This window comes from Zonotrichia albicollis, chromosome 15, assembly GCF_047830755.1.
Source record: "Zonotrichia albicollis isolate bZonAlb1 chromosome 15, bZonAlb1.hap1, whole genome shotgun sequence".
NCBI classification, from domain to species: Eukaryota; Metazoa; Chordata; class Aves; order Passeriformes; family Passerellidae; genus Zonotrichia; species Zonotrichia albicollis.
In genome coordinates this window covers 16,321,450-16,348,366 of record NC_133833.1, presented here as the reverse complement: position 1 = coordinate 16,348,366, position 26,917 = coordinate 16,321,450, and the positions used below count along the sequence as shown (strand labels likewise).

At 58.9% G+C, this 26,917-nt stretch overlaps 1 protein-coding gene across 3 annotated transcripts; it reads left to right on the top strand.

Annotated features, from left to right (window-relative positions):
- Nucleotides 1–1,073: 1,073 nt before the first annotated feature.
- ARAP3 (ArfGAP with RhoGAP domain, ankyrin repeat and PH domain 3) lies at nucleotides 1,074–26,911 on the top strand. 3 transcript variants are annotated; one of them, XM_074552079.1, is made up of 34 exons: nucleotides 1,074–1,260; nucleotides 2,910–3,976; nucleotides 4,612–4,667; nucleotides 4,951–5,024; nucleotides 5,796–5,866; nucleotides 10,494–10,763; nucleotides 11,691–11,760; nucleotides 12,182–12,302; nucleotides 12,501–12,688; nucleotides 14,196–14,302; nucleotides 14,404–14,603; nucleotides 14,754–14,839; nucleotides 15,515–15,697; nucleotides 15,896–16,058; nucleotides 16,981–17,112; nucleotides 17,184–17,340; nucleotides 17,468–17,570; nucleotides 18,155–18,353; nucleotides 18,439–18,502; nucleotides 19,307–19,470; nucleotides 19,613–19,825; nucleotides 20,601–20,706; nucleotides 21,175–21,322; nucleotides 21,479–21,547; nucleotides 21,838–21,912; nucleotides 22,024–22,138; nucleotides 22,827–22,955; nucleotides 23,506–23,639; nucleotides 23,779–23,861; nucleotides 24,064–24,099; nucleotides 24,528–24,591; nucleotides 24,960–25,097; nucleotides 25,360–25,398; nucleotides 26,026–26,911. In XM_074552079.1, the coding sequence occupies exons 2-34, from the start codon at nucleotides 2,949–2,951 to the stop codon at nucleotides 26,590–26,592; spliced, it is 5,352 nt and encodes a 1,783-aa protein (XP_074408180.1). In that variant the 5' UTR covers nucleotides 1,074–1,260; nucleotides 2,910–2,948; the 3' UTR covers nucleotides 26,593–26,911. The 3 variants fall into 3 exon arrangements, with proteins under 3 accessions (XP_074408180.1, XP_074408178.1, XP_074408179.1); XM_074552077.1 differs by having other exon boundaries at nucleotides 2,910–3,982; XM_074552078.1 differs by lacking the exon at nucleotides 1,074–1,260 and adding an exon at nucleotides 2,171–2,748 and having other exon boundaries at nucleotides 2,910–3,982.
- The last annotated feature ends 6 nt before the right edge of the window (nucleotides 26,912–26,917 follow it).

Genomic DNA, 26,917 nt, shown 5'->3' with positions numbered 1-26,917 from the left:
CAGGTTTGGCCGTGCTGGAGCCCCTGTGGATCCTCCCAGCCTAACCCTGGCCAGGTTCTGTCCCTGGAGGTGCTGCAGGTGCCAGCCTGTGCTCACTGCTGCAGCACAGCAGGACAGAGATGGTGACAGATCTGTGCTCTGTCCCTCCCAGCCACACCACAGACCTCAGCAGCCTTCCCAAGAAGAGCAGGGCCCAACAGCTTCCTCTGCAAGGCAGGGGGGTGGCAGGGCAGACTGTGCCATCCCCTGCACACCCCCAGGGTCCCCTGGCACCCCAAGAGTCCCCACACCCCACACACAGGGGGGTCCCTGGGATCACCCCTGCCCTGGGGATGTGTCACTCTCTCCCTGCTGGAGCAGCTGCTGGAAAGGGAAGGAAGGCAAAAGCCTTGCCAGGCTCGTGCTGAATTCAGCTTCTGCTTTGCAGCAGCAGCCTGTGGTGAGTGCCTTTCCCCCTGAGCTGCACGCAGGGGTTTTATACCCACAGCAACCACACAGTGGCTCTGGGGCACTGCTGGGGTGGGGAAGGAGCTGCTGGAGCTGGAGCTGGAACAAGGCAGTGCTCAGCCCTCACAGGGCAGGGACAGGTTATCAGCATAGCATCAGGAGGGAGATATCAGCATTGACACCCTCAAGGTTGGGTAAGAGCTGAGCTGCACCAACGGGCAGCCCTTGCAAGAGGTGTTGTGTTAAAAGCAGGGTCAGTCTGTGATGAAAACTCAGGCTCCTTGCAGGAGGGAATCCCATTGGATGCCCCTGTTCCATGCCAGCCCTGCTGCATCCTGCCCCTCGGCTCACCCCACATCCCCCAGAAATGGGATGAGGTGCTGCATTCCCAGCATCGCCACAGCACAAAGGTGTTGATCTTCCCAAAGTTTCACCCACCCAGCCCCCCAAATGCCAGCCTCTGATTCCCATAATCAGTATGAATATTTCAGCCTGTTTTCCTCAGTTTAGCCCCAAGGAAGGCAGAGCCTGGCTGAGGGACAGGACCCAGCACAGCCGGGGCAGCGTCATGCCTGGAAGGGACAGGACAGAGGGTGGGACAGGGATGGGGACCGGAGGGCTGGCCCGGAGGAGGGACCGGCAGTGGGAGGCGCAGGCTGGGCGCTGCGGAGCCCGTTGCGGTTCCTGCACGGGACTGCCCTGGCATCTCCCCGGAGCCCGGAGGGCACTGCTACCCACCGTGCTGCCCCAGCAGAGCCAGGACACTGCCACCCACCCGCCGGAGCCGGCCCGGGGGGCTGCGGGCCGCCAGAGGTGAGCGACAACCGCGGGGGTGGCAGGAGAGGGATGGGACAGATTGGGGCACGGCGGGGAAGGGCCAGGGCTGGGACAGTCTGTGCTCACTGTGCCAGCTGGGCAGGGGTTGGTAGGCACGGGGATGGTGCCCACCTGCCCACGCCCTGCACTGCCCAAAGGGCCACAGCACAGCACGGTGCCCAGCACGGCCCCAGAGCCCCGGCATGGGGAGGTGTCAGGAGCCATCTCCTCACTGGAGAAGCCCCAGGCAGAGCAGGGAGAGGACAGAGCCGGCCACAGATCCCTCAGGGCGATACAGGCATGAAAAAGGGGGAAATTGCTCCATTTGGGCCCCAGCTGCTGGGCAGAAGTGGGTGCAGCCCTTTAACCCTTGGGCACAGACACCCAGCCCACATCGGTGGGGGACATCGCTGTCCTGCCCTGACCTTTCTGTGTGTCACATCTCTGCCCTGCCTTTTCTGTGTGGGACATCTCTGTCCTGCCCTGCCCTGCCCTGCCCTGCCAGGCCTTTTCTGTGTGGGACATCGCTGTCCTGACAGGCCCTTTCTGTGTGAGACATTTTTGTCCTCCCCTGCCCTTTCTGTGAGGTTCATCGCTGCCCTGCTCTGACTTTTCTGCGAGGGACATCGCTGTCCTGCCAGGCCTTTTTCGTCGGTCCTTCACAGCCTGACAGCTGCCCTGTCCCCCTGTCCCGCTCCCCGTGGCTGTCCCTCCTCCTCCTCGCTGACAGCGTGCCCCACGTGCTGGCGGGGACACGGCAGCCTGGCAGGGCACCCGGGCAGCCCCGGCCCGGGCACGGGAGCTCAGCGCGGCTCTCCCGGCTCTGTTCGGGACGCGGCTCGGCGGGAGGGGGCAGGGGATGCGTGGGAGCGTGCAGGCAGCAGGAAGGAAGCCCGAGCCGAACAATAGAGGGAAATGGAGGAACTGGAAAAAGAGCCAGTGGCAGCACAGTCAGCACAGATGGTTTAGCGCGGAGCTGCGTGATTCATGGGAAAAGGCCCTCAGTGGGCTCTGTCCCGGGCTGTGCCGCGGAGTCACCTCGGGCTCAGCGTCCCTGGTGGCACCCGAGCCTGCCCGTGCCTCCGCAGCGATGTGCGGGTGTGTGTGTGGGTGGGTGGGAGTCTGTCTCCCCTCTGTCTGTCCGTGAGTCATGCTGACCTCTCCCATGCCCTCGCCAGCAGTGAGAGAGACAGATTATGGTCTGGCCCTTCCGGCCGCAGAGCCCTCCCCTGTGCGCTGGCCGGCAGAGGAGCTCATCATCCATCCCCGGGGAGGGGCCGCGGCTCCCCCGCTATCGGCCCCCACCCCGCGGCTCTGCCCGCCCGCCGGCCCCGCGGAGCGTCCCGGAGCTCGGCATCTGCTCCAACCCCATTCCCCGTGAGTCTCAGTCCCTGCCCAGGTTCGGGTCACGGTTCCGGCAGCCCCGAGGAGTACTGCAGAGCTGGGGATCAGCAGGACTGGGGCTCCCGGAGCTGGGAGTGGGAGGTGAGCGGCTGCGGGACGGCACCTCCATCTGCGCTCTGTGTGGGCACCTCTGCGAGCATCCAGCGCTCCCAGCCGCGGGATCCGCGCCCTTCACGGCATCTGAACCCACCCCCTTTCCCCTCCTGCCGCCTCCTCAGCCCCTCTCTCCCCTCCTTGTACAGATGATGGGCTGAGCATCCGTCCGGAGGCACCCCAGGGCCATGAGCTCCCCGTGCGGGCCTGACTCGGATATCGCAGACTGGCTGGCCAGCATCCACCTGGAGCGGTACCGGGATGTCTTCAAGCAGCACGGATACCACGTGGCCAGAGATGCCACCTCTCTGGACAGCCACCACCTGCAGCAGATCGGCATCACCGCCACCGGGCACCGCAAGCGCATCCTCACCCTGGCGCAGCAGACTCGGCTGCTGAGCCAACCCCGGGGCACAGCCGCGGCAGGAGACCCCCATTGCCGAGGCACGGAGGTGCTGGATGCCCCCCAGGAGGGCAAGGATGCCATGAGAGCAGAGCCGGGAGCGACCAGCGACGCCTTAGGGACGCAGCCGCGTGTCCCCGTGCCCGGCCAGGCACCGCCTGCAGACAAGGACGCTGCTCCTGCCGCCCCGAAGCCCGTTCCCAAGCCCAGGACGGTTTTCCCTCGCTCAAAGGCGGAGCAGGGATCGGTGCCCGCGCCCCCGGCACGCTCCACGGTGCCAGTGCACAGCCCGGGCAGCGAGCGGGCACCATCAGCCTTTGTGGTACTGGAGGGCTTCGTGCCAGGGGAGAGCTCCACGGATTTGGAGAGCCCGGAGGCGGCTCCGGGGGCAGCCGTGACCATGGGGGCCATCGCGTCCCGGCTGCGAGGGCGGGACAGCGCCCGGGAGGACACACGGCCATCCCCGAGCCACGGACAGAGCCTGGACACAGCGGAGGACAGACAGACATGCCTCCCGTCCGTGCCCAGCGTGCCCCCGCGGCACCGGCACAGGGCCCCGGCAGCCGAGCCCAGCCCTGGCGGTGCCCAGGAGGCTGCCCCGGGCAGGGGGGACCCCTCGCCGTGCCCCTGGGCACCCCCTGAGCCGGGCTCGGGGCAGCCCCGGCTGCAGATGGTCTCCAATGTCATCTACGAGGGACTCGAGCGCCCGGCGACGGCCGCGGAGGAGCCGCGAGGGGAGGACGGGCCCCGGGGGGAGGGGGTCCCGCCGCCCCCCGCCCCGTGCCCGCAGGAGCAGCCCCGGCCGGAGGACAGGTCTGGGTGAGCCGAGGCTTCCCCTCAGCGCTGAGGGACGGGGCAGAGCAGGCGGAGATGGGGGTGCAGAGATGAAGGTGTAGAGAGCCCCTGGCCCCGGGACCAGAGGGGGTAGAGCAGGCGGAGATGAGGGTGCAGAGACCCCCCCCCCCCAGCCCCGGGACACCCCCCAGAGCTGGCCCTGCTGCCCCCAGGTGCTCACCAGCCCCTTTCAGCACCCTCCCCATGCCTTCCCCGGCAGCTGGGATCCCTCTGGGATGACAGCACAGCCCTGGGCCCCCCGATGGCTCCTGCTGGATGCAGGGAGGGGCTGCTGCCCTTTCTGTGCCCCTCTGGCAGCAGGGCTGGGGATCCCCGGCATGCTGAGGGGTGGCTGAGTGAGGTTCTGGGGCTGGGAATGAGGTGGGAGATGTCAGAGGGGGGAGATGCTGTGGTGGGAAATGCCCCATAGCCCCAGAAAACATACCAGAAAACTTCCCATCCTTCCAGGGTGGGGAGAGAAGGGAGTAAGCAGGGCGCTGGGAGCGGGGAGGGGACACTGCACATTCCAGGGGACAAAGCCGGGCTCGACAGCAGCCCGACCGGACAGCATGGCCCCATTGCAGGCACATAACCCCTGTCTTGTTTCCCTGCAGTCCTGGCTGGCCCGGGGCCCTGCCCCCCATCCCACAGAGACCCAGTGGCAAGCCAGGTGAGCCCCGGGGCACAGCAGGGACATCGGTGTGCCCGGGAAGGGGAGGGGGTCACCCACACCCCCTGCATGCCCCCCTGTCCTGCCCCTGCCTCACCCAGGGCCGGGGTGGCCACTCCGTGAACAGCCCAGCCCCTGTGTCACTGTGTCACTGTGTCCCTGTGTCACTGTGTCACTGTCACACTCCCTGGGTGTTGGGGGCTCTGTGGTGTGCTCGGGGGTCCCTCCCAAGGGCTGGCACTCTGCCTCCCCTCTGATGCTTTCCCTCCCTCTCTGCCCACAGAGGGGAATGAGCCCCCCATCACCCCCTACAGCGAGACCATCTTCGGCCATGTGGGGCTGCCCCGGGAGCAAAAGGTGAGGGGACACTGGGGGTGGTGGCTGTGCCCTGCTGTCACCCTGCATCCCAGCAGTGCTGCAGAGCCCTGAGCTGCAGCTGGTGAGGCCACGGGGCCTGGTACTGCCCAGGGAATGTTCATTCCCCCCGAGGGTGCTGGCACTGCCCGAGGGAATGGGGGTTTAGCATGGCTTCCTAAGGAATGGGGATGGATGCAGCAGCTCCACCAGCCCAGCAGGCACAGAGATGTCGTGGCAGGAGTTCCACAGTGCTGGGAATGCTGGAGGGCCCCAGGGAGGGAGCAGCTGGGCTGGGTGTGCAGCAGGATTTAGCACTGGGGATCTGCCTGGCTTCCTTTTGCTGCCTGTGAAGGGGGACAGGAGGTGAGCCAGGGGTTTGGAGACGTGTGCTGGTGGCCTGTGTGACATTCCCCAAAGCAGGGGAGCCCCAGCCTTTGTGTCATCCCACAGGACTGGCTGAGCCTCGGGCTGCTGGTGGCCATGGGGCTCCTGAGCACTCCCAGAGATGCAAACCCCAACAGCCCTGGGTGCCCCAGAGCTGGGCTGCCAGAGCTCCAGGAGCCTTTGGACTCCAGGGATGCAGGGGGGATTGCTGGGGGTCTGGGCAGGGCCAGGGGCTGGGCTGGATGTGTCCCTCCAGCTCAGGACATTCTGTGGTTTTGGGTCAGGGTCACAGGTGAGCCTCTGCACTGAGGGCCAGGCAGGCTCAGGGGGTCTGGGATGTGACACAGGGCACAGGGGACAGGAGCTGTGACCATTCTCTCCTCCCAGGGTGTTGGCAGCTCCTGTGAGCAGAGCTACGAGGCCGTGTCCGAGCTGGAGCTGGAGCGGGAAGGCTGCAGGTAGGGGTCAGCTCCTGGGGCCTCAGGGGCTGGGCTGGGGACAGGGACAGGACACAGCCCTGGGGACAGCCTGACAGGGAATGGGGGTTTTACCCTACATCAGAGCTGATCAGGGGCCTCTGGGATGGTGTCAGCAGCCGCCAGAAGGGCTGATGGGTTTGGAGATGAGAGGAGTTGTGCTGGTGGGAGATTTCTGCAGGCACAGCTGGGGCAGCACCAGGGACACTGCACACTGTACACCCAGAGAAACCTGGTTTGGCCTCTGGGAACAGGGAAACACCATGGAGGACAGGGATTACTCGGAAATTAGCTGGCTCCAAGCTCTGGGTGAGGGGTTGTGCAATCCCTGAGGGCTCCAGCAGCACCAGATCAGCATCTGCTGCTGCTCAGGCACTCTGTGGTGGAGGACAGCAAAATTGTGAGGGGCACCTTTAAAACACTTTTGAAATGTACTTTCCATAACTCCTGATAGCATCTCAGAAAGAGGAAGGAAAGCTGCTCTTCCCATTTCGGATGGGGAGGGTTCCTTTTCCTGTGTTGCTCAGTGAGGAGGAGGTGAAGCTGCAGCTCTGTGGCCTCCAGCCCTGCTGTGGCCTTGCTGGCCAGTGCCTGTCCCTGTCCTGCCTTTCTGCCCAGCATGGGGACACTCCCAGTGCCTCTTGTGCCCTGAGTGTGTGGCACCGTGGTGGCACCTGATCCATGGCACAGATCACAGCCACAGACGGGGAACTGCAAAGTTTTCCACCCTGTGATATTGCACACTTCTAATCAACTACACACCTGTAATCCCAGTGCTAGCAATCAATTTTGGAAGCCTTTTCCATGGCCTCAGGTCACATGCAGTGCTCTCCTGTGGGTCAGAGTGTGTCTGCGCAGAAAGTCAGAAACTCTCAGTATCCAGAGCTCCAGCACCTGAGAACTGGAGTTTTGTACACAGAAATACTGAAATATGAATACAGAAATACTGAAACATCCCTCTGAACCAGCTCAGAGAGGAGCTGGGCACTGACCTGGATGCATCTAGGGGCTTCCAGGGATTTGGGATTCAGAACACCCCAAGGGAACAGGCCAGGCACTGGCAGCTGTGGGATTTTGCAGAGAAGAGGCAGGATGTGACCATCAGCACTGTCAGGGACAGCAGTTCAGGTTTTTCCTCCCAGCCCAAGCAGGGTTAGGGTGTGGAGAGTGGAACAGGAGACAGAAAATCTCTGAGACCCTTTTGCAGAAGGAGGTGAGGCTTTCTGCTCTGGAGTGGATGTAGATTGTTATTGGGATTAGGCTGATTAAGAAGGAGGTTTTGACTGTGTTTGTAATTGCCAGACTCCCAGACTCCCTCACTCACCCCAGCCCCACTGGTCCCAGCCCATTCCCTGGAGCAGAGCTGTGGGGTCCAAGGGGCTGCTGGCCAGCTCTGGCCCAGCTCTGCTGCCTCTGTGGGACCTCCTGACCCTCCCCTGCAGCACTGCTGTTTCTCCAGCCCTCATCCTTGTGTCACTGTGGATGACCAGCCATCCTCTGCAGCCCACCCATCCACTTGTCATGGGAAATATTTCCCAGTCCCAAACCTCAGAGAGGCCCTTCTGCTCCTTTCCCTACCTGTGGTGACTCCTCTTGCCCTGTTTTGGGGGAGCTTTGTCTGTGCCACACTGCTCCCTGGCTTGGATGTGGCAGTGCCAGTGTCAGGGGTGAGCAGAGCCACTTCACCTGCAAGAAAATACCCTCAGAAAGAGGAAGAGGAATGCACAATTCCTGCAAACTGGGATCTGAGGGTGCAGCAGGTGGGATTTACCTGCTCTGAGTGTGAGCACCTGCATCCACGCTGGTGATGCTGAGCCCCTGAAGTGCTGGTGCCCTGCTGCAGCCCCAGCAGGACAGAGAGGTGGCACAGCAGTGTCCCTGTCATCCCACGGAGCTCAGGGCACTGGGTCACACTCACCAGGCACCGAGGGTGGGTTTTGCTTGTCCCTGCCAAATGCTCAGAGCCCTCTGTCTCTTTGCAGCTTCACTGACTGTAAGGCCTGGCTCAGGAAGGGACTGCCGTGGATTTTTTCCCGTTTTCCTCTTTTCCTGCCCCATTCCGTGGGTCTGCCTCCCCCTCAGCCCCGGCCCTCCAGGCTGCTGTCTGTCTGTGACTCAGAGTCCTCCAGCCTCACCGTTGTTCCCTGCCCAGTCCCTCCTGAAGCATCTGCAGACAAGGCTGGGATTCCAGCCACATGAGTCACCATGCCAAGGCTCTGTTGTGCTAATTAAACAGCGACTTTCCTTGTGCTCGGAGCCTCGAGGCCAGCCAGGACCATTTCTTGTCTTTCCTGGGCCGTGTTCCCTCTCCATCCCCTCCTCAGCCCCGGCACTACCCCATTTCTCTGAGCAGACCCAGCTGGGATGGCTCCAGCATCTTCCCAGGCAGGTTTTGGGCTTGCTCCTGTCCCGTGTGGACCAGGGACAGCTGATCCTCAGAAGGTGCCTGTCCAGGGCCTGTCCTAGGATAAGGCAGTGCTCAAATCCAGGTGTTGGGAGAGTTTAGGAGTGTTTGGGGTCCTTCCCCTGGTCTTGAAGCTTCTCATGATCTTACACTGGAGACACTTTCTCACATTCTCTGGGTTTGTTCTCCAAAAATATCTCCATCTCCAAGGAGGATTCCCACCTGCTCCTCTCCCATGTGGTTCTGCCCCTTGCTCCTTGGCTCTGTCTGATGTCCCCTCTCGGGTCGCTGTTGATAATTGCTGCCCTGAGATGTGCAGGATGTCTCTGCTTCGGCCCACACAACTGAAGAACGAGTCTGGACTCTTCACTTTTCGGTCTTGAGGTTGTTTATTAATTCTTATCTATAAAATTTTCTTTCTGCCCAGCCGAGATCTGCTCAGCAGGGCAGCCACAGGCACTCTGTGTTGTCCTTTTATACTACAAATGTTATATTAGGTATAACATATTTACACTTAATTCCCAATAACCATCACCTATGTTAGACAGTGCACTTCTACTCTAGACCAATCTCAAAGTGCTACCATCACTGCAGAAAATGGAGAACAAGAAGAAGAAGGAGAAAGGCTGGACATGCCCAGGTTCCTCCATCTTGTCCCCAGAACCCCCATACCAAAAATCCTAAAATCTACATTTTCACCCTGTGATCATTTTGTTATTACACCATTCAAACCTGTGTGGCTTTCATGTCCTCATACAAAGCTGGTAACTTGCTCCATGGGTCAAAATCAAATCTCCAGGTGTTCTGGGCTGTGTGGCAGGGTGTCTGAGCCCCCCAGCGGGGTCCTGGCAACTCTGGGCACCCAGAGGGATGCACTGAGCTCTGACAGTCACGCAGCTCCTGAGGCTGAAGCAGTGATCGCCAAGAGAGTCCTTCCAGTTCTCCTCATGACCCTGCCCCATCACCCACCCTGTCCCCTGGGGATGCTCTGGTGTTCCTCAGACAGAAGCTGGGACAACTCTTGGTTCATCCTTGTTGCCTTTTTAGGAGCCCCCTCTTCACCCTGGCTTTGGATTCCTCAGGGGAATTTGGTGGGATGCTCTCCTGTGGGTGCTGGGGTGTCCCAGGAATGTGTTCCTGCCATCACCATTGCACCTGGGCAGGCCCCTGTGACCCCCTGGGACTGTCAGACATTTTCCAGCACATTTCCTTTCCAGGGAAATAAAAACGCCTGGCTGAGAGGGCTGATGGGAAGGGGCAGGTTTGCAGTTTATTTTTATAATTTCCTTTTATTGTTATGGCTGGAGAGTCCCAGCAGGGCTGGCTGGGGGTTTAGCATGGCTTCCTAAGGAATGGGGATGGATGCAGGAGTTCCAGCAGCCCAGCAGACACAAAGGGGTCCTGGCAGGAGTTCCACAGTGCTGGGAATGCTGGAGGGCACAGGGAGGGAGCAGCTGGGCTGGGTGTTGAGCACAGAGCAGGATTTAGCACTGGGGATCTGCCTGGCTTCCTTTTGCTGCCTGTGAAGGTGGGAGCAGATGCCAGGGGTTTGGAGACGTGTGCTGGTGGCCTGTGTGACATTCCCCCAAGCAGGGGAGCCCCAGCCTTTGTGCCATCCCACAGGACTGGCTGAGCCTCGGGCTGCTGGTGGCCACGGGGCTCCTGAGCACTCCCAGAGATGCAAACCCCAACAGCCCTGGGTGCCCCAGAGCTGGTTAGGCTGAGGCCAGGAGCAGTGCCAGGTGTCCCCAGATAGGGTAGCAATGCCCAGGACCATGCTGCCCTGCCCAGCCAGGAGCAGTGCCTGGTGTCCGCAGACAGGGTGGCACTGCCCAGGGGCAGGGCCAGGTGTCTCCAGACAAGAGTGACATTACCCAGGAGCAGTGCCATGTGTCCCCAGATGCTGTGGGATTACCCAAGAGCAGTTCCAGGTGTCCCCAGTTGGGGTGGCATTGCCCAGGACCATGCTGTGCTGTGCTGCCCAGGCAGGAGCAGTGCCAGGTGTCCCAGACGGGGTGGCATTGCAGTGGTGTCCCCAGACAGGGTGGCATTGCCCAGGAGAAGTGCCAGGTGTCCCAGACAGGGTGGCATTGCCCAGGCCCATGCTGTGGTGCCCAGGAGCAGTGCCAGCTGTCCCCAGATGGGGTGGCATTGCCCAGGTCCATGCTGTGGTGCCCAGCTCCCTCTCAGCCCCTCTTGGCACAGGACCAGCAGCGAGTGCAGCAGCGAGGGCCGCAGTGAGGATGAGGAGGGCCGCAGCCGGCTCATCGAGCGCATCGCCCACAGCGACACCGAGGGCTATTCCACGGTGGAGGCGCCGCGGGCGCAGGGCTCCCCGTTCAGCCTGCCCGCACACCTGTACCCCGACGAGCTCCTGGACGACCTGACCATCTCCCCTTACGCCAGCTTCACCTCGCTGTGCGAGCCACGGCCCACCATGCTTAGTGGCTGGCTGGACAAGCTGTCCCCTCAGGGGTACGTGGGGTGATGTGGAGTCACGGTGGGATTTGGGCTGGGAGGGACCTTAAGGTTCTGCGAATTTTTCGTCACTCGGGGTCGCCAGTTGTGGTGGTGTTCACAGGGGTCCCAGCAAGACTGAAGAGACCAGGATCTGCCTCAATGTTTCAAAAGGAATTTATTATTTATTATATATATTTCCGAAGGAATTTATTATTTATTTATATATTTATATATATTATATATATTTATTATATATTTTATATTATATATTTAATATATTTATAATTGTAATTATTTCTATATTTAATATATTTACATATATATTTTTATTTGTATATATATTTCAGAATGAATATATTATTTTACGATATATCTTATATTAAAACTATACTAAAAGAACAGAAGAAAGGATTTCATCAGAAGGCTTGTAAGGAAGGCAGAGAATGGAATGATAACAAAAGCTCCTGACTCTCAGAGAGTCCGAGCCAGCTGACTGTGATTGGCCATTAATTAGAAACAACCAACATGGACCAATCCCAGATGCACCTGTTGCATTCCACAGCAGCAGATAACCATTGTTTACATTTTGTTCCTGAGGCCTCTTAGCTTCTAAGGAGAAAAAATCCAAAGGAAAGGATTTTTTATAAAACCCATCTATGACATTAAGATCATCTTGTTCCACACCCTGCCATGGGCAGGGACACCTTGCACTATCCCAGGTTGCTCCCAGCCCCGTCCAGCTGGCCTGGAGCACCTCCAGGGATGGGGCAGCCCCTCTAGGTAAAGCCCCCTTGGGCAAGGTGAGGTTGCTGCACTGGTCACTGTGCTCCCCTTGGAAGAGGAACCTCTTGGGTGCCCCTCTGTGCAGTGGTGCCTGGGAGGAGGAAGGGTCTTTGAGGAGCACTCATCCCCTTCCCAACAGTTTTTCTGCCATCCCAACAGGAACTATGTCTTCCAGAGGCGCTACGTCCGTTTCGATGGGAAGAACCTGATGTACTCCAGCAGCGAGAAGGTACCGACAGCACAGCGGGGCAGGGTGGGGAGGCTGAACCTCGACAGCACCTGGGGAGCTGCCACATCCCCTTGCCCTGCCCTTGACCTTCTGGAAGGAGCCAGCCGTGCTCTGCCATCACCAGGGTGGAACAGCTGATGCCTGGCAGGCTCCCAGCACAGCCTCAGCCATGGGGAACCCAGGATAGTAAGGGTCCCTCTGCCAACAGGGAGCAGGGAAGGGGAGGTCCTGCTGGAAACAGGGTCCCAGCCAAGGATCCACCCCTTCCTGGATCCCCAGCACTCCCCTGGCTGCTGGTGCCCGCAGGCTGTGCTGGGAGGCAGCACCAGCAGAGCACCCAGGGGGTGTGGAGGATGTGCCAGGTCATGGAGGTGCCCTGTGGGAAGGGCAAAGGGGGTAACCCCAGCTGGGGTCGTTCCAGGAGCCCTATCCCAAAGGAGTGATCCCGCTGTCTGTGATTGAAATGGCTCGTTCCACCAAGGACAACAAGTTCCAGGTCATCACCAGCCATCGGATCTTTGTCTTCCGTGCTGAGAACGAGGGTGAGTGAAAACCTGGGCCAGGGCCCACCAGCCCTAAGGAGCCATCCCTGCCTCCCTTCTCCAGGCAGAGCACCCTACAGGCAGCTCTCACCCCATCCCCAAAACATCCCCTGCCTCTCTGCCTGCCCTCTGGGTGCTCTGCTCCATGCCAGGGCTGTGGGAAGGGCTCAGCCCCGCTCCCTCCTGCCTGCCCCCCAGCCCAGAGGAATGAGTGGTGCTCCACGCTGCAGAAGAAGGTGATGGAGCAGCGCCTGGTGGGGTCCCGGCCCCGGCCTGCCAACACTGCCCACTGCCAGAAGTCAGGAACCCTGGAGCTCAAGGGCCACAAGTCCAAGGTTTTCGCAGCCCTGAGCCTGCCTGAGATGTGGCTGTACAAGAGCGAGCAGGTTTGTGGCCAGGCCCCCACGTGGGATGAGAGGGATGGAGGGAGCTGAGCCAGGGCCGGTGCCAAAGGGAGAGCAGAGAGGAAATGGGTGGGCAGGAAAAGGGGAATGGCAGAGCAAGAAGCTGGAGATCCTGGCCAGGGCAGCAGTGATGGGTACCAGGAGTGGACACCCCTCCCAGCCTTCTCACTATCACCAAATCATCATCATCTCCACCAGGCATTTTGGTCTTGGTCACACCAAAGATCCCAACCCACCCCAGGGCTGCTGGATCAATGGCAGCAAACACACCTGCTGCAAGGGGCACCCACAGGGACAGCTGGCCCCTGTCACCTCCCACACTGCTGCTGCTGCTGCTGCCCACAGAACACCTCACTTCCTTCCTGCTGAATTTTCTCAGCACCCCTGGTTTTATTTCCATCACTTCACTTGCAGGTGTCTGCTGTGCACTAAGCAGCATCAGCTCTGAGGAGTTGGCTCAGGTTGATATTTGTTTTGAGAGTGTCCCTGACTTGAATCTCCAAAAGAAAGGGACCTGATGTCTTGGTTTGAACAGACAGGTATCTGCTAAGGAAGAGAGCCTCCCCTGAAATGGAAAATGTAAATCCCCTCCCTCTGAATTATTGTAATTTTGAAATCAAGGGGCTCTCAGGCAAAGATATGGAAGCAGGAATAACAGTTCCTTATTAGGGAAGAAAATTAAAATAAAATAAAATAAAATAAAATAAAATAAAATAAAATAAAATAAAATAAAATAAAATAAAATAAAATAAAATAAACAATGCAGTAATACAAAGCAACACCGCCAGAGTCAGACCATGCCCTGCCCCCTGTGTGTCAGGGCGGTGTCCCAGCCCCATCCCATGGGGGCTCAGCCCTCCTGCAGTGCCAGCTGTGGCTCTGCTGCAGCAGGGATCCTGCACAAGGGGGGAGTTTTCCTCTGCAGCTCCAGGGCTGCTGCAGATGGGCCTGGGCTCCCTCTGGCCATGCAGGGCAGCAGAAAGCTGCTCCTCTGGCAATGCAGGGGGCAAAGGCTGCTGTGCTGTGCCAGGCTCAGATTGGATCCAGGTAGGAATGCTTGGCTCCTCCCCTGGGCGGAGCATCTGCCCATGGGATGCTGGGATTGGATCAGCCCTGCAGGGACACTCAGTGGCCATGGACAGCAGAGATCTCCTGGAGGGAGGGTTGGCTGTGGGAGAGAGAAAGAAAAAACTGCCCTAAAAACAGCAGAGAACTGCCCCACCTCTAATGGATGGGAAATAGAATAGAAACCAAATCTTGCAGCCCAGGACACCTGGGTATCCATATTTCAGGGCTGTGGGCAGAAGATGCCTTTCATTTGAAGGTGTTTGCAGGGTGCTTTATGTCAGATGAGAGGTGGCTGAGGAAGCAGCAGGAGTTTGTCCAGGCAAAGCAGGGATGGGGTGCTGGGGGTGCCATGGCTGCAACCCCAAGGCGTGCCCAGGGTGGTGCCCAGCAGAACCAACAGCGCTGTCACCCTGAATTGCAGTTCTTCAAGATGGGCATCGCCATGTTCTTCATTGAGATGCGCGGCTCCACCATCCGCGAGGCCAAGAGCCGCAGCTTCGAGCTCATCACCCCCTCCAAAACGTTCAGGTACCCTGAGATCCAGGGGGATGGGCAGGGAGGAGCAGCCCGGGGCTGGGCTGGGCGCTGGTGGCTGCAGCCCCTGAGCTCGGGCTGTGCTGTGCTCCCAGCTTCGTGGCCGAGTCAGAGCGGGAGAAGCGGGAGTGGATGGAGGCGCTGCAGGAGGCCATCGCCGAGATGCTCTACGACTACGAGGTGGCAGAGAAGATCTGGTCCAACAAAGCCAACAAATACTGTGCTGACTGCTGGGCTCAGAGTCCTGACTGGGCGTCCATCAACCTCTGCGTGGTCATCTGCAAGCAGTGTGCAGGTGGGACAGCTCCTGGGGGGCACAGGGGCATCCTTGGGGTGTGGGCTGGGCTGGCCTAGGCAGGCACGGTGCTGCCCGGGATGTGGGCATAACTTGGGGCTCAGCTCCCTGGGCAGGATCAAGGGGTGCTGACTCTCCTGCTCCCTGCAGGGCAGCACCGCAGCCTGGGCTCCAACATTTCCAAGGTGCAAAGCCTGAAGCTGGACACCAGCGTCTGGTCCAATGAAATCGTGCAGGTGAGACACTCGAGGATGTAATGAAATTGTGAAGGTGAGGCACTTGGGGGTACAATGAAATTGTGTAGGTGAAGCACACAGGGGTGCAAGGAAATCATGCAGGTAATAAGATCAGGGATGCCATGAAGTTGTGCAGGTGAGACACTTGGAGGTGCAATGAAATCACACAGGTGATAATCTTGGGGGTGCAATGAAATCACACAGGTGATAAGCTTGGGGGTGCAATGAAATCATACAGGTGAGACAGGAGTGCAATGAAATCATGCAGGGGAGGCAAATCACGAAGGTGAGGCACTCAGGGGTGCAGTGAAATTGTGCAGGTGATACACTTGGGGGTGCAGTGAAATTGTGCAGGTGAGGGATTTGGGAGTGCAATGAAATTGTGCAGGTGAGACACTTGGGTGCAAGGAAATCATGCAGGTGATACACTCAGGGGTGCAATGAAATTGTGCAGGTTAAGCACTCAGGAGTGCAGTGAAATTTGCAGGTGAGGCACTTGGGGTGGAATGAAATTGTGCAGGTGAGACACTCAGGCGAGGGCATGCTGGGCTCAGGGGCCAGGCTGCTCCTGGCAGGGCAGCATCCGCACAGCCTCCCTCAGGATGCAGGAACTCTGGGAATCCTGCTCCCTCTGCTGACCCTGGGGCTCGCCATGACCACGGGACTCTCCCGCAGCTCTTCATCGTGCTGGGAAATGACCGAGCCAACCGGTTCTGGGCCGCCCGCCTCCCCTCCAGCGAGGCCATCACCCCGGAGAGCGGCGCCGAGCAGAGACGGGAATTCATCGCCCGCAAGTACCGGGAGGGCCGGTACCGCCTGCCCCACCCTCACTACGGCACTCAGGAGGAGGTGCTGCAGGTAGGGGACACCTCCAGGGGCTGGAGCCACCCCAGAGCCCCTGGCCTGAGGTGCCAGCCCCTCCTGCCTGGCTGCGTGTGCTCGCTCCCTCATGCCAGGCAGATTTTGGGAGGTTGTGCCCTGGTTTGGCTGCCTTGGGGCAGCACTGGGGTCTCCATGAGCAGGGTGGGATCCCTAAATGTGGCTCTTTCACCCCAGGCGCTGTGCTCTGCAGTGGCAGGACCAGCCCTGCTCAAGACCATCCTGCAGTTCTTCTCATCCTCGGAGGCTGCTCTGGCCTCTGACCCTGCTGCCAGCGAGGCAGCCCCGGGGGCCGACCTCTGGTGGGGACCAGAGAGCAAAAGGCCCAGGAACCTTTCAGGTAAAGAGGAGCCTTGAGCCCCATCTGGCTGTGGTGGAGGAAATTCCTGTTTGCTGCTGGCCCTGCCCCTCCTGGCATGGCCCAAGGCCGGGGACACTCAGGGTGTCAGCGATCCCTGTGGGACTCACCCTGTTGAAGGATTCCTCTGGGATCTCTGATTAGCAGGTCCCTCTGGAGTCCCTTTTCAGGGAACCCCATGCCTGCACACCCCTTTGCCTACACCTGCATGAGGGGATCTCCCTCTGTACCCACAATTTGGTGGGTTCCTGCTCCCCCCACCTTGGGTTGCAGTTTGATAATTGCTGCCCCGAGATGTGCAGGATGTCTCTGCTTCGGCCCACACAGCTGAAGAACGAGTGGACTCATCACTTTTCGGTCTTGAGGTTGTTCATTAATTCTTATCTATAAAATTTTCTTTCTGCCCAGCCGAGATCTGCTCAGCAGGGCGGCCACAGGCACTCTGACTGCCCCCGAGGTGGTGTTGTCCTTTTATACTACAAACTACGTATAACATATTTACACTTAATTCCCAATAACCATCACCTATGTTAGACAGTGAACTCCTATTCTGAACCAACCCCAAAGTGCCAGCATCACAGCAGAAAATGGAGAACAAGAAGAACAAGAAGAAAGGCTGGACACCCCCAAGTTCCTCCATCTTGTCCCCATAACCCCCATACCAAAAATCAAATCTACATTTTCGCCTTGTGATCATTTTGTTATTACACTGTTCAAACCTGTGTGACTTTCAGGTCCTCATACAAAGCTGGTAATTTGCTCCAGGGGTCAAAATCAAATCCCCAGGTGTCCTTGGCTGCCTGCCAGGGTCTCTGAGCCCCCCGGCGGGGTCCTCAGCAGCTCTGGATACCCAGAGGGATGCACTGAGTTCTGACACCCCCCACCCTCCATATGTGTCCCACAGGGAGCCCCCGCACACAGGACCCGGGTCCCGAGGGTGTGTACAACGAGATCACCCAGCCAGTGACGCACAGCGGGTACCTGTACCGGGCCACGGCCCCCCTGAAGCTCCCAGGGGCCAGGAAGAGCAAAGAGGGTGAGTGTGGGCACTGGGGAGGGCAGGCAGAGGGTGCCCACCCCGGTGCCACTGAGCCCCCGTTCCTGCAGACTTCCAGCGCACGTGGTGCTCCCTGGAGAGAGCCCTGCTCTTCTTCGAGACTGAGAAATGCACTGAGCCCCTGGGCCACATTGACAGCGGGGATCTCCTCTCCCTGGGGGTCAACAGAGCCCACCAGGCACTCACCAGCCCTGGGACCACTGAAAGGTACCCCCAGCCGTGCCCCCAGTCCTGCCCAGAGAGCCTGGGGCACACAGACAGCAGGGCTGGGCTCCCTGCTCTGGCTCTGGGGGCAGGGACAGGGTTGCCCTCATGTCTGCTTCACCCTCTGCAGGTTTCGCTTCACCCTTGAGCTCTTCCTCCCTGGGGAAAAAGTGCAGCAGCTGGGGACTGATGGGCCCGAAACGCTGCAGGCCTGGGCCAGCGCCATCGGCAAGGTGAGCCAGCCCCAGCGTGTCCCCAGACTGTCCCTGCTCACCCACTGTGATTCCTCACGGCTCCCCATGCCCTTCATCCACTCTGGGAAGCCTCTCCACCCTTTCCAGGGCTCCTGTCCTCCCTGGTGAGCTGCCCCCTGTGATGGTGTTTGCAGGGGTCTCAGGTTGAGGGAAGAGACAAGAATTTTACTCCATATTTCAGAAGGCCTGATTTATTATTTTATTATATATATTACATTAAAACTACACTAAAATAATAGAAGAAAAGGTTTCATCTCAGAAGGCTAGCTAAGCTAAGAATAGAAAGGAAAAGAATGATAACAAAGGCAGCTGCCTCTGACTCTGTCCAAGCCAGCTCTGCTGTGATTGGCCATTAATTAGAAACAACCACATGAGCCAATCACAGATGCACCTGTTGCACTCCAGAGCAGCAGATAACCATTGTTTACATTTTGTTCCTGAGACCTCTCAACTTCTCAGGAAGAAAATATCCTAAGGAAAGGATTTTCATAAAAAAATGTCTGCGACAGACAGCATCCTCATGGGTTGTCTTCACCCCACTCATGTCCTGTTCCATCCCACAGTGGTTCACCCCCGTGAGCTGCCACTGCCTGCTGGGCTACGAGTTCCAGCGCGTGGGGCAGCTGCGCTACAAGTGCATGCTGAACCCCGAGCGCTGGCAGAGGGCCTTCTTCATCCTGCAGAAGAGCCACCTCTTCATCTGCCCCGCCGAGGAGGACGGGGCCGAGGACAGCATCAACCTGCGGCGGCTGCAGGAGCTCAGTGAGTGCCGGGAGCTCACAGGGCCGGGACGGGCACCATGGTGGCCCTGAGTGGCTCTGACTGCTCAGCTTCTCGCCCAATGCAGATCTGGTTCCCCCCACGGACACCCCGGAGAAGAAGGAGCTGCTGGTCCTGGTGGAGATGGGGAGGTGAGTCCTGGCCGTGGGGGTGTTGGGGAGTGAGCCAAGCAACTCAGCTTGCTGCCCAGGGCAAAGGCACTTTGGGATGTGCTGGGACTCAGGTGTTTGTTGGTTCTTATCTATGTCGCAGTCTCACAAGCCCTGAGTTCTACAGAACTTCACTCTAACAAAACTGAAAACAGAGCCCCATCTCTCTCTCTACAAGCCCTTTTAAGGATAAACTGTCCAAAATAAGAAATGACACCTAAATTATTTTTACTTTTAATCCAATAACCAACTACCTGTGCCCACAATGTGGACTTCTTTATCCAATTGCACAAAACCACCCAAACCCATGAAGAAGAAGGTGAAGAAAAACAACTAGCCTCTGCCCTAAAACCTCCATCTTGCTTTTTATATATTACTGTATTCTAAAACCCCAAACTCTAAGTTTCCCACCATGTGATATTACACACTTCTATTCAAACTCCACACCCACAATCCCAGTTCTGTCATTCCATTTTGGAAGCCTTCTCCATGGCCTCGGTCAGATGAAATGTTCTCTTGGGGGTCAGTGCCTGTCAGGACAGAAAGTCTGAAATTTCCAGGGTTCCAACAGGGATGGACCAATGCTGATCCCACATCCCTGGTGGAGACGTTACAGGGACAGCAGGGCTGAGACTGAGGGCTTTGCAGAGGGGTTTTGGTGGTGCAGAGGAGTTTCGGTGGTGTAGTGTGTCCCTCAGCTCAGCCTAGCTCCCTGTCACAGGCGGGAGGGATAACCTGCCCTTGGGACTACCCTCATTCCCTCTTTTCTGCCCTTGTTGTTCTCAGGACATTTTACCTGCAGGGCTTGTCGCGGGCAGACTCGGCAGCGTGGTACAGTGACATCCAGGCCTCGGCAGGGGGCCGGGGCAATGCTCTGAGGGACCAGCAGCTGAGCCGGGCAGACATCCCCATCATTGTGGACTCCTGCATCGCCTTCATCACCCAGTACGGTGAGCCCAGCACGTCCCTGTGCTCTCCAGCACCTCGGGCTGGCCAACAATCCAGGCAGGAGGCACCACTCCAGAGCCACCAGCCCCATGAGGGATTCTCTGAGCAGGACCCGGCCCCTGTGACCCCGTGTCCCTGTCCCAGGGCTGCGGCACGAGGGGATTTACCGCAAGAACGGCGCCAAGTCCCGCATCAAGGTACTGATGGAGGAGTTCCGGCGGGACGCCCGCAACGTCAAGCTGCGCATCAGCGACAACTTCATCGAGGATGTCACCGACGTGCTCAAGAGGTTCTTCAGGGAGCTGGAAGATCCCATCTTCACCCTGGAGCTGCACCCGCAGTGGAAGGAGGCTGCAGGTACCTCCTTCCCCCAGCCCTGCTCCACGCTGGGTTCCCTGTGTAGGTGCATTGGGGGGTAGGACAGTTGGGATGGACGGAGATGAGAGATCTCTGCAGCCAGGTCAGGAACTTGTAGTTTATTGCAAAGGACCTGGGTGCAGGGCCCTGCTGGGAGCTGCCAAACACAGCTCAGAGCAGCCCGAGAGAGGAGAGGGAGAGAGGATGAGAGGGTAAGAGAGTAAAAGGGTAAGAGCATAAAGGGGTAAAAAAATAAACAGGGTAAGAGACCAAAGTTCCCGTTACAATACCATAAATCTTCTTCTGTGTTCAATATCCTGATTCTCATTAACCAATCTAGTACAAGATACAAATCCCACAGCATTTCCATACAGCCCATAAGAATCACTACATTACCATACTGTGTTACATTTTAAACCCTAAAAACTCCTCTTTGGGCCCCTTCTGCCAAGCTGTAGGGTCTGCTCTGACCCTTGGGCCTGCCTGCAAGCAGAGCGTGTTGTTTCATCAAGAGGGGATCACCTTCAGCTGGCCACACCATTGTTTTCCAGTTGTTCAGTAACTGAGGGATCTCAAAGCTTGCCTTCATTTCAATCTCACTTATAGTTTCTATATTCTCAAAATCTTTTTCCAGATAATCATATTGATAAGACTTTCCTGTTTCGTCTTCCCCAACACCCTGGGGCCAGGGTGGGATGGGTCCTGGTGCCAGCCTGGGTGCTGTGTCACCTCTGGATCACTGGGTTCAGCCAGGATCTGGTTTTCCTCCCTCCAGAGATCTCCTCGAAGCCGCAGCGCTTGGAGCAGTACAAGGAGCTCATCCACCGCCTGCCTCGCCTCAACCACAAGACCCTGGCTGCGCTCATCGGGCACCTCTACCGGTCAGTGGGGCCCCCAGTCAGGGTCCCCATGTGCAGCCAGCCCTGTGGGGTCTCCCTGCTGCCCAGGGAATGCTGGCTCCTATCCCTAAGAGACAGGGAGGGCCCATGCCCTGCTCCACCCACACAGCTGGTGCTGGGACACCTTGTACATTCCCAAAGTCATCCTGCAGGAAGGGGGAGCAACAGGAGGGCTGGGACTAGGGGACAGCACCCTGCAGGCTGTAAATGTCATCCAGTGCCCCAAAAAGACAGAAAACAGTCAATTCCCATTGTGAGTCAGAGTTTGAGGTAGCGCCCTTGTCTGATTTGATGTCAGAGGGAAGTTCTCAAAACAGGAACTGCCCAGTTTGGAGTTTCCACTGCTGAGGGGCTGGGGACATTCAGGCTGTTTGTATGAGGCAGAGGAGGCTGGCTGGGGCTGAAACCTTGAGCAGGACCACCCCCTCACCTGTGTGCTCCTTGTGCCAGGGTGCAGAAATGTGCAGACCTCAACCAGATGAGCACCAAGAACCTGTCGCTGCTCTTCGCACCCAGCCTCTTCCAGACCGACGGCAAAGGGGAGCACGAGGTCAAGGTGATGGAGGATCTCATTGACAACTATGTCAGCATCTTCAATGTAAGCAGGGGCCTGCAGCCCCCTCCATGCTGGCTCTGACCCCCTGGATCCCCCCACAGCCCCACCTCTGCCTCCCTCTGTGTGCCTCCACCCTGGCCCTGTGTCCTCAAGCCTGATCCTGCTCCACGCTGACCCTGTGCACCCTTCCTCTGGCAGATTGATGAGGATCAGGTATCCCAGATGGATCTGGAGAACAGCCTGATCACCACCTGGAAGGACACCCAGGTACTGGGAATGTGCTTGTTGGCCCCTGCCACATCAGGGACCCCTGGGCTGGAGGGACTGGCTGGAGGATGGGGACACTCCCAGCTGCCCACCATGGGTCCCCACTGTCCCATATCCACATTTGGGAAAGGATGTTCCCCTTCTTATCTCCCCTGTGCCCACCACCCTGAGGCTCCTGCCCAGGGGGAGGAGCAGCCCCAGTTTCCCAGGACACCATCTCCAGCCCTGGGAAGGTGGGATGTGCTCAGCACCACACCAACACCTCACCAATGCCACCGCTCTCCCTGCAGCTCTCCCAGGCAGGAGACCTCATCATCGAGGTGTACCTGGAGCAGAAGGTGTCTGACTGCTGCGTCACCCTGAAGGTGAGTCCCAGAGCAGGGCTGTGCCAGAGCACGTGGGGAGGGAGCTCCTGGCTCCCCTGGGACCCATCCTGCACCACCCACTGCAGCAGCTCCCCATGTGTCCGGCCCCAGGTGTCCCCCACCATGACCGCAGAGGAGCTGACCAACCAGGTGCTGGAGATGCGCAACGTGCCCGCCAGCCTGGACATCTGGCTGACCTTCGAGGCTCTGGAGAACGGGGAGCTGGGTGAGCACGGGGAGCTGGGTGAGCACAGGGGATGGCCCAGGGGGTGCTCCTGCCATGGCCAGGCTGGTGAGGGGCAGGCATGGGGGACAGCGAACCAAAACCACCTAGAACAAGAACCCACCAACTGCAAGCAAGTCTTTGCTACAACAGTAATTCTAGCTCAACTATTCATCCTCTCAGCCTTCTCAGCCTCAGAGGTAAATACTCTTTTACATCGCATTCGAAGCTACCCTATTCCCCACCCTCATCCTCATCGTACGATGAGGGAACCAACCAGAACACCTAAATGCTGGCATTTATCTCCTATTTTATACACTCACCAGCTCACTCCCATGACTAATTGCTATCCTGCAGCTGCACAATCAAATTGGCACACTATACTTCCCAATACTCAAACTTTCTCATCCTACATTAAACTCTTCTTGATCAGGCCTGGCCACAAGCCTAGCTCTTCTCCTAGCCTTTGTAATTAAAGCCTTCCTATACAGTCTGCATCTGTGACTGCCTAAAGCCCATATAGAATCTCCCATTGCCAGTTCCATACTACTAGCAGCCCTGCTTCTAAAACTTGGAGGTTATGGTATTATACGATTCACAATCCTAGTAAACCCAACATCAAACCGCCTTTCTGGTGGTGGCAGAGGGGACAGGAGCTGGCACGGTGGTGACAGTGTCCCTGTGCCCCCAGAGCGGCCCCTGCACCCCAAGGAGAAGGTGCTGGAGCAGGCCTTGCAGTGGTGCAAGCTCCCGGAGCCCAGCTCTGCGTACCTGCTGGTGAGGAAGGTGCCCATCGGCGAGGGTGGCTGTCTCTTCACAGGTAAGGTGGGCACAAAGGGACCCAGCCCCTCAGGGTGTCCCCAGAGGGGGACAGCTCTGCCTGAGCTTCCCCTTGCAGCCATCAGGGCACATCACTGATCCCACAGTGGGGTCCTGTGATGGTGTGGTTTTTGGATTGGGCAAGAGACAAAGATCTGACTCCATGTTTCAGAAGGTTTGATTTATTATTTATGATATATATTACATTAAAACTATACTAAAAGAATAGAAGAAAAAGTTTTATCAGAAGGCTAGCTAAAATAGAATAAGAAAGAATAATAACAGAAGTTTGTGGCTTCGCTCTCTGTCCGAGCCAGCTGAGCTGTGATTAGCCATTAATTACAATCATCTAACATGAGCTAATCAAAGATCTACTTATTGCATTCCACAGCAGCAGATAATCATCTATTACATTTTGTTCCTGAGGCCTCTCAGCTTCTTAAGAGGAAAACTCCTAAGGAAAGGATTTTTCATAAAAGATGTCTGCGACAGGGTGCCCCTGCAATGCCACCCTGCCAGCCCCCTGACCCCTCTGTCCCCACACTGGGCAGGTGCCAAGCGTGAGACCCCCAAGTGTGGGCTGCTCAAGTGCCGGGAGGAGCCCCCCAAGCTGCTGGGGAACAAGTTCCAGGAGCGTTACTTCGTCATCCAGGACAGGAGGCTGCTGCTGCTCAAGGAGAAGAGGGTAGGGGGTGCTGTGGGATGGATCTCAGCCCCAGGGGTGGCAGGAGGAGCCTGGGGACAGCAGCGGCACAGAGGGGGCTGTTCTCCTGGCAGGGAGGCTGGCACCAAGCTGGGCTGACCCACTGGATGTCCTTTCCCAGAGTGCCAAGCCAGAGCGTGAGTGGCCCCTGGACTCTGCCAAGGTTTACATGGGCATTAGGAAGAAGCTGAAGCCACCAGCTCAGTAAGTGGGACCTTCCCAGGCATGGCACTGGGGCAGATATCCACCCCTCAGTGCCTGCTCCTGGCACCCAAACCCAGCTGCTGGGGTACACCTGGACACAAAGCCTGTGCCCATGGGGTGAGCTCAGCCCCCTGCCCCACTGCCCACAGCCCCCAGGCTGTGTCTTGGCAGTGCTGCCCTACAGCCGTGTGTTCCTTTCCAGGTGGGGTTTCACACTGACCCTGGACAAGCAGCAGCTGTGAGTACCTTCCTCTGCCATCCTGGGGCTGGGGGAGGTTGAGATCTGTCCCCAGTTTTAGTGGGACAGGATGGCCAGGGGCAGTGGTACACAGCCCTGGCGTCAGGGCAGAGCTAGGGCTATTGAGAGACAGAGTGGTGGGGCCACATTGTCCCTGGCACAGGATGGGAGCCAGGCTCCAGGGGCCACCCACATCCCTGCCACACAGCCTCCCTGCCTCCCCACCCACCCCAGCACCCCTGGGTGGTGCTGGGTGCCCTAAAAGCTCCCACCTTGCCCTAAAGCAGCAATTTGGGCAGATTTTCAGAGATTTAGCCCCATCGGGTGTAGATGAACCTGAGAGCCTCTGGCTCACAGACAAGGTGACAAGGGGACATGCGCCCCACTGCCCCCATTCCTTGGCAGCTTCTCCACTATTTGCTCTGCAGGTACCTGGTGTGCTCAGGGCAGGCTGAGCTGTGGGACTGGACCACCAGCATCCTCAAGGCTCAGGTGGGTGCAGGCTGGCAGTGCCACCCATTTGGGCAGGGCCGGGAGGGGCTGGCATAGCTGGGAAGGGGCTGGCAAGATGTGACCCTCGTGCCCACCCTGTCCCTGTGCACAGGTGGGTGCAGGCTGGTGGTGCCACCCAGCTGGGCAGGGCTGGCAAGGGGCTGACAGGGCCGGGAGGGGGCTGGCAGGGGGCTGGTGGGGCTGGCAGGGGGCTGACAGGGCATGACCCCCGTGCCCACCCTGTCCCTGTGCTCAGGTGGGTGCAGGCTGGTGGTGCCACCCAGCTGGGCAGAGCTGGCAGAGGGCTGGCAGGGCCGGGAGGGGGCTGGCAGGGCCTGACCCCCGTGCCCACCCTGTCCCTTGCACAGCACGATGACCTGCGCCCTGTGGTGCTGCGCCGTCGCTCCTCCTCCGACCTGGCCAAGCAGAAATTCGGGACGATGCCGCTGGTGCCCCTGCACGGGGACAGCACTGATGCCACCATGCTGTCTGCCAACCAGACCCTGGTAAAGCCCCTGCAGCTCCCCCTGCCCACAGGTGCTCCTGCACCCATCCTGCTCCTTGTACCCACCCCAGGACCCCGTGCCCACCGCAGGGCTGGAGAGGCTGGCGCCCTGATGGGTGCTGTGTGTGCTGTGTGCCATGCTCGTGTCCGTGCCCGTGTCCGTGGCAGCTCCTGCAGCCTCTGCCCTGCCCTGCCTGCCCAGGCAGCCGTGGCCCTGCTCTGTGCTCTCCGTGCTCACCCCTGTCCGTCTCCTCTGTTTCTAGCGCCGCCTGCACACGCGAAGGACTTTGTCCATGTTCTTTGTAAGTACCTGCACACCTGGAGCACCTGCTGCTGGCTTTGCACTGTGCCAGGGCTCACCTGCAGCATCCCACGGGCACTCGGAGATGTGCCCACCTTGTGTGGCAGATGAGGGGGTGGCCACTGCTCTGTATGTTCCATGTGGGTCCCTGCATGGTCCCAGGATGGACGAGCAAGAGCACACCAGTCCAGCCCAGTTCCCAGAGCCTCTCCCATTGGGCACACAGTGCCCATAGGGTATCAGTGGGAGGAAAGTGAGGAAAGAGGTTTAGGTGTGCCTTGTCATCAGGTTATTTCCAAAAAGGCCACTGGGCTGAGCCTCATCTCTCCTTTGAGTTCTGCATGGGATCCACCTGCCCCCCCAACCCTGGAACCAAGGGGTGCTGGGATGGTGGCATGGACCGTGCCCAGGCAGGGACCAAAACTCCCCTTCCTCAGCCATGAGGAAGAAAGGGCAGCAGTGCCTGAGCTAAGGAACCTGGTGGAGGGTGGGTCCCCTGCAGGTATCCGCCCCATGGGGAGGGACAGGGATCCCCAGGCAGTGCAGGGAGGGCAGGGTGAGGGGGGACAGAGGGGTACAGCTGAGCTGTGTGGGCAGTGCCCCTCACCCTGCCCCCTGTCCTCCCCAGCCCATGAAGGTCCACCAGGACTCCCTGGAGGAGCAGCAGGAGAAGGAGGCAGACACTGATCCTGTCTATGAGGAAGTGGGGAACTTCCCCGAGCTGGCGGCGCTGGACCTGGGGCAGGGGCTGCTGGCAGAGCTGGCGGCCATGCCCCCCGTGGACAGGTCCAAGAAGCCATCCCCGTTCCCTGAGGAGCCCCCAGGCACCGCCCTGCGCTCCTCACTGCCTGCCAGCCCAGCCCAGAGGGTGACGGGGCCCTCTGTCACCAAAGCCGTGTCCCTCGAAAGGGGCTTGAACCTGGAGAGCAGCAAAGCCCCGAGCCCGGGGCTCAGACCCACCAAAACGTCCTCTCTGGAGAGGAACATGGAGCCTTCCCTGGCTCTGGGCAGGGACTGGGAGCAGGCAGCCACACCGGGGAGCAGCCCCACCACAGAGACCTCCCTGGAGCTGCTCAGGAAGAGGAGCCTGCAGCCTCCCTCTCCCATCAGTGACAAACTGATGCAGGAGCTCAGCAGTGTCATCCTCAGAAAGAGCGATGGCCAACCCCCGGGGCCAGGCCAGCCGGTGACGTGACCCGCTGTGCCAAGGGGGTGGCCACCAAGCCGGGGTCAAGCTGTGCCCGGTGGCAGCGATGATGGGTACCCCATGGCAGAGAGGATGGGTACCCCACACTCCCACATCGTGGAACCCCCACCCTGCTCCTCCTCCTCATCCCAGAGCCAGGCTGGGATCAGGACCGAAGGGACAAGTGGTGACCAGGATGTTGGGCTGTGGTACCCCCTCAGGGAGGGCTGGGACTGCTGCCACCCACTGTGCCCTTGCCCATGGGTGGCACATCTGTCATGGAGCCCAGCACCAAGGGACACAAGTAAAGGGGGAAACAAAGCAGGAACATGGT